Source organism: Drosophila arizonae, chromosome 5 (assembly GCF_054131065.1).
Source record: "Drosophila arizonae isolate 15081-1271.41 chromosome 5, UAZ_ARI_1.0, whole genome shotgun sequence".
NCBI classification, from domain to species: domain Eukaryota; kingdom Metazoa; phylum Arthropoda; class Insecta; order Diptera; family Drosophilidae; genus Drosophila; species Drosophila arizonae.
The window spans coordinates 25,988,040-26,000,944 of record NC_142925.1 but is presented as its reverse complement, the minus strand read 5'-3'; the positions used below and the strand labels follow the sequence as shown (position 1 = coordinate 26,000,944).

The 12,905-nt window shown below is 38.1% G+C and overlaps 4 protein-coding genes and 1 long non-coding RNA gene across 8 annotated transcripts; 2 read left to right on the top strand and 3 right to left on the bottom strand.

Moving 5' to 3' along the window:
- Positions 1-113: 113 nt before the first annotated feature.
- LOC108616785 (GTPase Era, mitochondrial) lies at positions 114-4,608 on the top strand. 2 transcript variants are annotated; one of them, XR_016270538.1, is made up of 5 exons: positions 209-359; positions 443-1,130; positions 1,188-2,509; positions 2,607-2,751; positions 2,828-4,608. XR_016270538.1 is itself a non-coding variant. In XM_018012214.2 (3 exons), the coding sequence occupies exons 1-3, from the start codon at positions 125-127 to the stop codon at positions 1,370-1,372; spliced, it is 1,140 nt and encodes a 379-aa protein (XP_017867703.1). In that variant the 5' UTR covers positions 114-124; the 3' UTR covers positions 1,373-1,539. The 2 variants fall into 2 exon arrangements, 1 of the variants encoding a protein (XP_017867703.1); XM_018012214.2 differs by lacking the exons at positions 2,607-2,751; positions 2,828-4,608 and having other exon boundaries at positions 114-391; positions 1,188-1,539.
- On the bottom strand, positions 1,526-2,165 carry LOC149268870 (peptidyl-tRNA hydrolase 2, mitochondrial). Its single transcript, XM_089471449.1, has one exon. It carries the CDS (start codon positions 2,163-2,165, stop codon positions 1,725-1,727), a length of 441 nt encoding a protein of 146 aa, XP_089327575.1. The 3' UTR covers positions 1,526-1,724.
- On the bottom strand, positions 2,125-2,319 carry LOC108616790 (uncharacterized). Its single transcript, XM_018012219.2, has one exon. It carries the CDS (start codon positions 2,317-2,319, stop codon positions 2,125-2,127), a length of 195 nt encoding a protein of 64 aa, XP_017867708.1.
- On the bottom strand, positions 2,496-12,894 carry LOC108616781 (eukaryotic translation elongation factor 2-like). 3 transcript variants are annotated; one of them, XM_089471441.1, is made up of 4 exons: positions 12,799-12,894; positions 5,270-5,411; positions 4,675-5,202; positions 2,496-4,434 (listed from the first exon to the last, which is right to left on the bottom strand). In XM_089471441.1, the coding sequence occupies exons 2-4, from the start codon at positions 5,326-5,328 to the stop codon at positions 2,580-2,582; spliced, it is 2,442 nt and encodes an 813-aa protein (XP_089327567.1). In that variant the 5' UTR covers positions 5,329-5,411; positions 12,799-12,894; the 3' UTR covers positions 2,496-2,579. The 3 variants fall into 3 exon arrangements, with proteins under 3 accessions (XP_089327567.1, XP_089327566.1, XP_017867699.1); XM_089471440.1 differs by lacking the exon at positions 12,799-12,894 and having other exon boundaries at positions 2,496-3,671; positions 3,738-4,434; positions 5,270-5,660; XM_018012210.2 differs by lacking the exon at positions 12,799-12,894 and having other exon boundaries at positions 5,270-5,662.
- Positions 6,506-8,560, top strand: LOC149268869 (uncharacterized). The gene is made up of 2 exons (XR_016270540.1): positions 6,506-7,846; positions 7,970-8,560. It is a non-coding gene; the product is annotated as an uncharacterized LOC149268869 (long non-coding RNA).
- Positions 12,895-12,905: the final 11 nt, after the last annotated feature.

Here is a 12,905-nt window from a genome sequence, read left to right as displayed (position 1 = left end):
CGATTTTTAATTACTATAAATATCGATGGTTGTCAATGATAGCTAGAAATGTGAGTTGCATACGGAACTGATACAGCAGAAAACATCAATAGCTATCGATAGATTTGCCAGTCACATTACCGCGATGCATTCATATTGGCTAACAAATTCTTTAAAGTTGCTTAAATGCAATAAAAACAATTTATGGATAACAGGTGTACGTAGATTATCTGCAACAACACAGTCTAGTGGAGAAAATATTCAATCGACAACACCGCCTGTACAACCTACAGAGGAGCTTGACAACAAGAACAACAACAAGGAACATAAGCAGAGATCTCTGCACATAGCCGTAATTGGAGTCCCAAATGTTGGAAAAAGTACTTTTATCAACAACATAATTAACCATAAGGTGAAAAACAAATAGTTGTCAATCTAAAATCTAAACTAATCTCTTTTTTAGGTTTGTCCCACTTCAGGTAAGGTGCACACTACTCGTAAAGCAAACACTGCGATTTTGACCACGGGACAGACACAGCTGGTATTCTACGACACGCCCGGCTTGGTCACTCAGCATGAAATACGAAAACATCATTTGGAGCAGAGCTTTAAAAGTGCTTATCGTCATGCCATTCAACATGCGGATATTATAGCTGTTATGCAGGACGCGTCGAACAGTTGGACGCGAAAAAGTTTGCATCCCACAGTGATTGACACATTAAAGACCTATGCTCAACTGCCCAGCTTACTGGTGCTCAACAAAGTGGATGCTTTGAAATCAAAGCGTGTCCTCTTGGACTTGATTAAAACTTTGACTAACGATACTCTGCGTAGCAAAAGTGCTATTAAAAAGATTTCCCTGCCGAGCGAATCAGTGGGCGTGCGTTTGAATCAACGAGAAACTAGTTGGAATCACTTTAGTGATGTCTTCTTGGTATCCTCCATCACCGGCAGTGGTCTACAAGAGCTGCAGGACTATCTGGTTGACTGTGCCAAGCCAAGACGTTGGGTCTATCCAGCTGACGTCTATACAGATGAAACACCCGAAACTTTAATTGTGGAGAGTGTGCGAGCACGTTTACTGGATTATCTGCCACAAGAAATTCCCTATAATCTGAAATGCGAGCTGGAGTACTACAATGTGGAGAACCGTAATTCCCCGCAGGCCTAATTAAATTATTCTTGTAATCCATGCTCTCTTCTTATAGGTGTGGTCTATACATCAGTTTTGGTTCAGTGTCCTACGCCCCGAATTGAGCGCCTTATCTGCGGAGAATCGAATGGAAAACTGCGCCAGATAACAGAACGAGTAACTTCGGATTTGGTGGAAATGTTTGGTCAAGCAGTGTCTTTAACCATAACCACAATGTCCGGGGGTAAGAGAAATTCATGAACGTGTATTTCAACAGCTCTAAGCTTGGAAATGGCCAAACGGAGTACAAAATTCATTCGCATCCTTAGAGATGTCGTTATTTACCGCGCTCAGATTACAGTTTTTCAAAACTTCGATAACTTAAATTTTTGTCAAATCGATTGTAGTAAAATATTAATTTCAGTAATTTTATTCACCAAATTTTTTTTATAAATACTTATTTTCGTAAAAAAAAAAGAAAAACAACAATGATAATTTATAGCGTATACTTCAATTACTCAGGCAAATCTAAAAACTTGATAGTTGTATAGACCGATGTTATTATTAATTACATAATTTACAAACAAATCAGTTGGTTACATATGGATGGTATTTATAAAAGTTTTAAATGGGCAACTAGCTTATCAACATCGGCAGCTGTTGCAGGTCCCAGTCCAAGCACCGTAGCTGTTCCAGGCTCCAGCTGTGTACGCCCGGCGTCTCTTACCAAGGCAGCAACTACGTTCGCCTCTTGTGCCCGCTGCTGTAGGTCATTTAACTGTTCGTAGTTGTCCACTCGGAGAACAATTTTAGGCTGTCCCATTCGGCACCAGCGCTGGAGTAAAACATTTTGCATCTCGCTGCCATGGGATGCGCTTTGGTAGCACAGGATGGCTGCGTGTGCACACTGTGCCGCTGTTTTTCCTTTGCTCATCTTCAGATCTCCGCGCACGATTAGTGCCAGTTTTGTTGGGTTTGAGATAATGCTGGTACCGAAGAGTTTAGTTATAATTTTACTTAACATTGGCATATTTCTTGGACTGTTCATCCACATATTTTTGCATGCACGCCTTGAACTCTTTCACTTTGTCCTGACACATGCGCCAGTCGCCCGTCTCTGCAATGCACTCCTGCACCTTATAGTGTAGCTCAATGCAGCCTGTTTTTTTCAGCATCAACTCGACCGGATCCTGTTCTTCAGTTGGCATATTTAACGTTTGTTTCTAATGCAGATTGCATTCAACAGCAATTATGGCAATAGCAAAAGCACATGCGCGATATCGATAAATATGGTGTCGCCATAACATGCGATAGCTATCGCATTTTCATGCGGTACCACTTCTGACTAGATTTCCTACCTAATTAAAAATTTGAATCAAATGGATACAAATAAATAAGGTATGTATTTTTCGTTTTAATAGAAAACTGTCATTGTTAATAAAATTGTTAAACTCGATTTCGCCCTACGTTACAATTTGTCCAAATATTGTGTAAGGTCTGGTAAACCGGGTTTAAGAGCCTTGCGTGCACGCGTCGCCTGAATAATTTCATAAGGCTTAGAGGTGGGCTCGGATGGATCTCCCGGCAACAACTGCCAATGATCGAAGACACATTGAGGAAAGGCCTGTCCCCGTGTGTTGGTACGTAACTCGGCAGTGAAACCGAAGGATTCGTTGACCGGCAAAAAGCATTTAACCACATACATGGGTGTTCCAGGCACTGGAGACTCCTCAAAGACATGACCACGACGTCGGCTGAGTACTTTGTGTATGCCACCAACAGCCAAATTGTGACATTGGATTTCACACAGATACACTGGTTCCAGTAGACGTGGACTCGCTGTGATTGCTGAGGCGTAAATGCAACGTCTCGTTGTTGGGATGATTTGGCTACCACTTCGATGCACTGCATCAGCATGGACAACCACGTCGTGTATATCAAAGCGTACACCCCGCATGTTTTCTTCAGCCAATACACCCTCCTTGGTTGCCCACTGAAAACCGGCGATAATCGAGTCCTTGATCTCGTTCAGATACTGAACCGATTTGGTAGAATCCACAATGATGTTGGCGCCAGTGCAATCGGGACCAAAGCTCCAGATTTTGCGCGCTTCACTCACTTCATAGCCATACTTCTCACTGAGAAGACGTGCCCGCTTCTTGAACTCCTCTCTGGCTGAGACAACGCCATTGTCAATGTCCTCGGCCAAGCCGTCGGGCATCGGTTCGGATCTCATAGTCAAACGATTGTGCTTGTTACGAGACTTGGACAGGCACATTTGGTTAGATTGCTCAAGGACAGTTTCACGATATGAAACTAGAGGATCTGACGTTTTGAGTGGAATACAGGCATGATCTTCCTCCAGATCTTTAACGCAAATCTCCAAATGCAATTCACCAGCGCCTGCAATAATATGCTCGCCGGACTCCTCAATTATGCACTGCACCATGGGATCGGATTTGGCCAGACGCTTCAGACCAATTACAAGCTTGGGCAAATCAGCTGGGTTTTTGGGCTCAACGGCTACACGCACAACGGGCGATACGGAGAACTTCATTACCTTCAGAGGAATAAATATAAATTTTAAAAGAGAATTATTGTTTTGAGAAAGACAGACTTGACTTGCCTTCATGTTGTATGCCTCTTTGAAGGTTGTGATTGTGCCTGTTTTAATTAGGAATTGATCTACACCAACCAATCCGCAAATATTTCCTGCTGGCACGTTTTCAATGGCCTCCACTGCACGCCCCATCATCAAGACCGTACGTTGAATTGACTTTTCGTACAGATCCTCTTTCTTGCCGGGAACGTAGTTAGGCCCCATGATGCGGCACTTCTGTCCGGTAACCACCTTGCCAGCGAACACTCTGCCAAATGCATAGAAACGTCCTATGTCTGAGGTAGGTACCATTTTGGAGACGTACATCATTAATGGACCTTCTGCATCGCAATTTCTAATGGCAACCGCCGCTTCATCACTGTGAGGACCGTCGTACAACAGTTCCATGCGATACCTTTGGGCTACAACCGGTGAGGGGAGATGGATGGCGATCATCTGGAGGAGAGTTTCGCCTGCTGGCAACCAATTGCGCATCACCGTCTTAAGTAACACCTTCCCCTGTTGTTCTTGCTCGTCCGGCTGCAGTTTAACACCTATCTTCTCTAATAATCCCGAAATTTGTTCTGTTTTGTAGTTCATTATGGCATCAAATACTTTATAAATGGGGTCGAGAATGTAAAGGCAAAATGATCGTTTGGCATCCGAATCTTCTTGCTTTTGCCATTTTCTCGTTTTTACATTGAAGAAATTGTCGCCCCAAAATCTATGGAAGAAATTTTCAAATGAAATACATTTAAATACAAGTTAAGGAAACATCAAGTATGTGTAATATATATAAATAACAAAATATAGAAGACAAGTTTTAGAAACTAATTTGTATCTAGATTCTAATTCTAACTGTGAAATAAAAATTGTTCTTGGTTTTTAAAAAGGCAAAGCCGTATAAATTAGTTTAATGACTTGAATATAATAAATTAGAATTGAGATTGTATTGAGAGCTTACCGCTTCATCAACTTATCCACATCGATCCTGAACTTATCAGCATACATCTCGGCAAATTGCTTCAAAGTGAATGCCCAGCCGTGTAGACCTGAACCGAATCCGACGGAGCCCTTCGAAGGGTCAAGAAAGATATCACCCATGGGACCGCTATCATCATTGTAGGTGGCTATGATAAGATTGACGTTCTCCACAATGCGCTGGAATGTTTGGTACAGCTCTTCAGAGTTCAATTGAAGCTCGAGCAAAGCTCGATCCATTTTATTGAGGAAGAGAATGGGTCTAATTCGCTCAGCAATCGCTTGCCTTAGCACTGTCTCTGTCTGCACACAAACTCCAGAAATACAATCCACAACAACTAGGGCGCCGTCGGTGACTCGAAGTGCTGCAGTTACTTCTGAGGAGAAGTCCACATGACCAGGTGAATCGATCAGATTGATGAGAAAACCATTCGTGTCATCTTCCCGCTGATCCGTATTCGTGATGAAGCGCAAGTCCTCATTCATTAACTCAAAGTACATGGTAATGGCACTGATGACGGCATTCGGAAATTATTAAATAATGAAGATGAAGATTAAATAGTCTTTGTCGAACTTACGTTGACTTGATCGTAATACAACGCTCTTGCTCGTCTTTGCGGGTATCCGTGAATCGCATGGCACCAGCCCTGGCGCCCGCTATAATACCCGCCTTTGAGACCAGCGAATCAGTCAGCGTCGATTTACCATGGTCCACATGCGCTATAACAGATATGTTACGTATATTACGCTTCTTCTGCATTAGGCCGTGTATTTCGTCCACGGACAACTTCACCATTTTCTATTGAGTCTTATATTGAAAATTACACTTGAATTATTTAAATCGTCTCCCACATTGGCGCGCTCTAAGTGATTTCTTGAATCTTCTGGAAAGCTTCACACTGCGCAGCCTTATAAACACTTTCCACCCATGGATTTCATAATAAGGGAAATCAACGTAAAGCTTTCGTTGAAAAAGCTGCTATCGTTGCAAATGCTTTAAACTTGCAAGCTGAACGATAGGTAATCAAATGAAATTATTATTCAAACTGTGGTCCGAACAACTTGGAGACTTTAATAACTGAAATTTATGCTTTTCTTTGATATTTGAAAACATAGATTGGGTACACTTTTTTGATGTTCAGTAAAACACATATTTATAATCAATATGAAAATATGAATGTGATTGTTATGCTTATGGTTTAAGAACATACTGATAAATATATATAGAGATGTACTTATATTATTTCATTTACAAGTAGCATGGTTAGCATGGTTAACATTTCTATTTCGATTTAATTAAAAATATAAATAAAATAAATAAAGTCATTTATTTTGAAACAATTAACAATATATACATAAATTGCGCGCTCTGGAGTCGAACCCGAGACTTCCCGATCGAGTGTCGCGCTGCTAATCACGCCACTTCACTTCTTAACTATGCGATAGCAAATAGATTCACTGCTGCAGCGCCATCTACCAAGTCTAAATTAAACTAACTGCTGATGTGGTATAATTCTGAATGTATGTGTGCCCACGTATAGAAATATTTTATTATTTTTTAACTTTCAGCATATAATCTACATATGGGCATTTCTCCCGAAAGGTCAACCGCAGCCAAAACATTCAAAGTCAATAAAAGCATGTTCTGCTAACATATTTTTTATAACTAATCCATCAAATTTAACTAATATAAACCAATTTTACATTTGATCTTAATACATCTCGAAATATTGAGACACAAAGCCGAAAATGTGCAAAAGTTCTGTTTTGAGCATTTCTATTGCACATTTTGTTCTTATTATTGAGATGCAATGAAATATGATACTTCGAATTCTCTATTTTATTATCTATATATATAAAAGAAAGTTGTGTAAAAGTGCTCCAACACTTATAACTCGAGATCTGCTGGCCCAATTTTCATGGTTTTTGATTTGTTGGATTTGTCTCCGCCACGAGTAGGTCAGTAGATCTTTAAAATATTGAAAAAATTTGACGAGTACTTGAAAAACGCGGTTTTTTCCCTAAAGATTCAAATTTCCATTTATACTCAGTAGCCTTGACAACGGTGACAGTTTCGGTCCTGTATAGAAGTAAATAAACAAATGTAGTCAGTCAGTCTACGGCACAGCCTCGAGCAGACCTGACTATTCAAAAAAAAAAAAAAAAAAAAAAAAAAAAAAAACAAAAAAAAAAAGACTATTAAAAAAAAAAAAAAAAAAAAAACATTTACAAAAAAAAAAAATTTTTTTTCCAAATCAAAAAGAAAAATATTTTAAATCAAAAATCTGCAAAAATTCAAAAAAAATCAAAAGATTAAAACCTGTCTGTTCAAAAAATAAATAAAAAATTCAAAATTCGAAATTAAAAAAAAAAGAAAGTTAATTACTAAAAAGTGTATTTTTGACTTTTTATATTTTTGGACTTTTAAACTTTATAAATATTTCAAATCAAAAATCTGCAAAAATTAAAAAAAAAATCAAAAGATTAAAACCTGACTAATCAAAAATAAATAAAAAATTCAAAATTCGAAATTAAAAAAAAAAAAAAGTTAATTATTAAAAAGTGTATTTTTGGCTTTTTATATTTTTGGACTTTTAAACTTTATAAATCATAATTGTGCGCGTGCGTACAAAAGCTAAAGAAGATCTAATCTTTCCCGGCGGACCCATAATGCAATTAGGCATCGGAATATCGCGAGTCAATTATCTGACGAAGAACGAGAAATCGCCCGAGAAAGGCGCCGCGTTAGTACCCAGCAAAGAAGGGCCTTAATTCCTGCTTCTCAAAGAGAGGCAGACCGTGAAATGGCAATAAGAAATGGTTCAAGGATTGATTTGAATCGAGAAGCATTTCGATATGATTGCACCATTGACTATAGCTTGAATCGTTTAGTTTGCATTGGTCCAATGGACGTTGTTTGCCAGCATTGTGGCGCATTGAAGTTTGCTGGTGAAACGCCCGGTTTGTGCTGTCTTAGTGGCAAAGAGACATTGCCATTAGTGGTCCCGCCACCAGAGGCATTGCGTTCCCTGCTTTATGGCGAAACACTAGAATCACGACATTTTCTAGCGAACACTCAAAAATACAATGCCTGTTTCCAAATGACATAATTTGGGGCGGAAAATATTGGAGACGGATATAATCCGATATTTAAGGTAATTTACATTAAAAATTTTATTTTCTACGACTGCCAAAAAAAATTTGGAATAATGGAGTTTGTTAGATTTCTGTAAATAGTGTTTGTAAATCTAACTATAACTATGGCTTTGAATTTAAAGATTCAAGGCCAGATTTGCCATCGCATTGGATCATTGCAACCTATTGAAGATGCACAGCACAAATTCTTGCAAATATACTTCATGGGCAATATGGAAGAACTTGACCGGCGTCAAGAAATGAACACAGCTATGAAAAGAGCAATTCTCCAAGATTTGCATGCTTAGAAATTTAAACCAACCAAAACTGTGCAATGGAACGCGTTTGGTGATAAGAAAACTGATGAGCAATGTGATTCACGCGTCGATACTCAAAGGAAAATTTAAAGATGAGGAAGTTCTTATTCCTAGGATTCCGATGATCTCAACAGATATGCCCTTTGAATTTAAACGAATTCAATTCCCGCTTCGTCTTGCCTTCGCCATGACGATCAACAAGTCACAGGGCCAATCTTTGACTATTTGTGGCCTCAATCTAGAAAATGCGTGTTTTTCTCATGGTCAATTGTACGTGGCAGGCTCACGTGTTGGCAAACGATCCGCATTATTTGTTCTTGCACCCGACCAAAACACGAAGAATGTCGTTTACAACTAGGTGCTTGAATGAAAATCCGATTAATAAATTTATCAGTGTATCCCAACCTGAACAACATAGCTTTCAACAATTTTTTACCTAGAAATAATATAGAGGGCAATGCAACGTTTGCCGGGCCAGCTAGTAATTAATAAATAGAATATATTGAAAATCATTTCTGCTTTTATTCATGTAAAACTACTAAAAATTAAAAAAGAAGAAAAAGTATGGTGGAAAAATGTTTCATTCGACTATCAATATTTTTGAATCAAATAAAAAACGTAAAGATGTGCCAATCTCTAATAATTTAAAATTATTCGTAATAAATTGCCACTTAAGGTTTCGCTAAAATCTCAGGTTAAACAGTTCATTTAAAAAGCGACTTACGTTTTTTGTAGCCTGCGAACCTCTTGGTTTTTTGTGATTATCTTGAAAAACAACATTTGCTTAAAATCAGATTTAGCACCAATTATAGAGCTAATAAAGAACTAAAGGATTCACTATTCGTCAGAATAAAAAATTTTTTGGCATTCGTTTTTTTAAACTCAAAAACGTACGAATGTCACATTCGCCACTAGAGAATTGCCCATATTCTATTGAATATTTGAGAAATTAAAAAAAATGCCAAATCATTCACAATTAGCTATACTACTATACTTAATGTTTTTAATCTATAAAAACATAATGGGATGCCTTATCGATTTTTAAAGGTAAACTCGTAATTCGCGCTAAAAATACGGTCCTTAAAAAATTCAAGTCTAGCTCGTATATCTTCTGAAATCGACTCGTTCAAACATACGGACAGACGGACGGACGGACAGACAGATGGACAGGGCTAAATCAAGCTCGTCGCCCTGATCAAGAATATATATATATACTTTGTGAGGTCTGCCACGTCTCCTTCTGCCTGTTATATACAATTCGACAAAACCATTATACTCTGATTTCCCATTTTCAGTGGGTTCAGGGTATAAAAATATAAGTAAATATAAGCAATATATGTATGTACATGTTTTATAATACTTGAAAAAGGTTCCCAAATTTAATAAATAGAAAAAGCGTTTTACAAGCTTTAAGCATGGCAGCTTAGACTACACATACGATAAGCTTAAAGCTTGTCCAAAATATTATTTTCGCTAATATCTAATGTTTATAAATTAAATCACTTGTCCCTTTATTACGTTCCGTATATTAGAGAGAAAGATAAGTTTATTTATTTCTTTGAGTGGAATTTTAATTAGTGTAATATTTATTAGTCTGGAACTTTTTGTTCAGTTTGTAGAAAATTTTGTTTAGATCTTAATTAATATTTTTTCAATTAGTCGTAGCGGCTTTATGATTTTTTTATTTTACATATTTCGGATTATGTTTTGGTCGTTCCGCTTCATTTGCATGCAGTTTAGTGGCAGAATGAACAAATGATTTTGATATCTTGTTTCATGAGTTATATTTTGTTTTAAGAGATGGTGAGGTATTTAGTAACTGTTAATGCGTATGGTACACACGAGTCTGCATGCCAAATGTCAGTTCTCTAGCTCTTATAACTTCTGAGATCGACGCACTCATACGGACGGACGGAGGGGCGGACGGACAGGCGAACAGGGCTATATCGACTCAGCTCATCCCCTGATCAAGAAGAAAACCTTTATACCCTGAATTCCCATTGAAAATGGGTTCAGGGTATAATGATATGGTACCGAAGTCTATAGAACGAGGTGAATTCGATTATATCTATCTATTATAAGACCCGTAAATTTGGATATATTTGGACTAAGAGAACGAGCTCTACGTTCTGGCTGCTAGCTGCTAGCTGGGCCTTCGCCTGATTTACAATTTGAGCGGTTTCTTTGGAAGTGGGTTAAATGCTAAAAAAATATTTTGTTGTCAATTGATTCACATTTTCAAATTCGAGTGAATGACTGAGTGCGTGGGCTGGTTTTTTTGGGGAGTGCGTAGAACCCTTATCAAAATTCTGGGCATTTGCATAATTCAGCTGCAGCAACTGTCGCTTGGCATTAACATTATGTGGTTTTAATTGTCGGCCAGATTCTCGCTTGTAATGCAGCCGACGCCCCCGCAATATGAAATGCTTGTTTATGCTCCTATACAGTTGCATTATTCATGAGTGTCTGTGGCGCAGAGAGTAGATATGAGTTGCGGCGATGGGCAGGCCAGGGCAGGGTAGTGGATGGTAGGGGAGCAGAATTGGAGTCAATTGTAAATACTCTGCTTTGTGTCCTTTGCTACGTTTACATGACGCAGTCGTCAAGAAACAACAACACCAACATTAGCAGCAGCAGCGCCCACGCATCGTCTGCCTTTGTAATGTTTATAAAGTTGAATCTGTATTTACATTTTAAGCAGTATGCAAATCGGCGGCTAAAACTGTACTGCTTCGCCTACTGTTTCACAATGCCCGCCCGTACTCTCGCAATGTCAACACTTGCCTCATCTACTAGTTGGACGGGGTGGCACAATGCGCATTTCCGTTTCCGCCCACCAAATTTTTAACGCTTCGCAAACTAGCGAATTGCGGCCAAAACCTTGTTAATTGCCGATTGGGTGGTAGTCCCCGTAAGTGATACTTGACAGCATTACTGGGAAAATGTAAATAATTCCAGATACCCCAACTTAACTGGCTAAAGAGAAACAGATGGGTGCGAAAAGAGAAGAGGGAGAGGGAGAGAGAGAGAGTGAGAGTGAGAGACTTAGTGGTCATGACTATTAGTTCCAGGTCAAGTCAACATGCATCAGGTATTTTCGTTATATCTGAATCTATATATGTATATGTATATCTTTACAAGAAAGTACATACAATATAATACAAGCTATACTGTCTTTAATATAAGTTTACACATATATTAATATAATTTTTATGATTGGCATATTTTGGTATGCTATAGATTACTTTGTTGGACTTTCTTGGCATACCGATGATTTATACATTTAATTTGCTTACTTTAGTGTATTTATTTATTTTATTTAATTTTTTATTTCATAGACTAATCATATTTAGTATATACAATCTGGCTGAATTTCAGTCTCAGAAACTTGTTTATGATATCTTTATGATCAACACTATTTTGCAGTATTTTTCAATTGGGTTCCAAAAAGGATTTAACCGGATGACGAAGCTGTTAGCTGGTAGGCCTGATTGACAGGCCGTTAGAGTGGCGAGGCGAGGTGGGGTAATGCTTAAGAGGTTTAATGTGAAAATGAAGTCAGTGAAGCATTGCAGAAAGTAGCCAGCTTGCTTTCAATCAATTCGATCTGATAATTATTTGTTTCAGAATAATTAATGAGCAAATGGCAATGTTGTTTCAAACTTCGTTGTCTTCCATTAGCGTAGCATATTTTTAGGGATACCTGAAAAACGAATGATTCTCTACTCGTACGGCTAATTGAAATTAGCCACTGAGTGGTTACTGAAGCCTTCGGCTTGAACTTGTATTTTGAATGTCTAGATTATCGTCAGTAATATTGGAAATAAGCATTTTAACAAAGAAACATATGTTATTTAAAACTTAGTGTTAGATATTGATCCACAACGATTATACAAAAAGTCGATTGTATTCAGCTTGATATTGAGCACATTTTGATCTTGTATAAACTAGGTACTCATTAATAATTTCATATGTCAACTTTTACCATATAGTATCTGACAGATTCTTTATTTTAGCGCTATTTCTGCATGGTTTGAGGTTGTTTAAGTATTATAAATTCCTTGTCTTTAATTCATAAATTGGCATACCAAAAAGAATTTTATTAGAACTAACCTGGAAAGCTATAAAACGTTGAAAGCTTAGATGCAAAGACAAAAAACTGTATGAAAAGCTTGTAGATACAACACCGTTAAAGCTTCATTAATTGAAGTTAATTTGACATTCCTCTCCCTATTCTATACTATAATACGCTAACGCAGCTTTGGCTCCAAGTAAAATTCAATTCGGCCAACGCATTTATCTGAAATGGAATATCAAATTTGGGCAAATTGGCTTTGGAATCGGCGGAAATCGGTAAAGCGATTATCTGCACACACACACTCCCACACATGGACCCACCCCTTAGCAGGCATCCTTAAGCTCGGAATACAAATGCAATTACAATTACGACTGTCGGTTTTAAATTAATTACATTTGGAGAATTCACCAAATGATAAAAACTTCTGTGCGAATTTCTGTGCATAATTGACTTTTTCTGTTGCATTAAATTGATTTAGCATCTCAATTGTTCTCCCAGTTTACCAACTAGGCTGAATCAATATTTGGGCCTGGGCATATGCGGGTCAATGCCAGCCTCGTCCGCTGCGCCAACTCACCTGCGAAGGCTGACAACTGTGTAAATATGCCCAGCTCTCAATTGGCTATAAAAAGCCGCTGACCATTGACATTTGCAACATTTAGAGCGTTGCGCACTTCAAAGCTT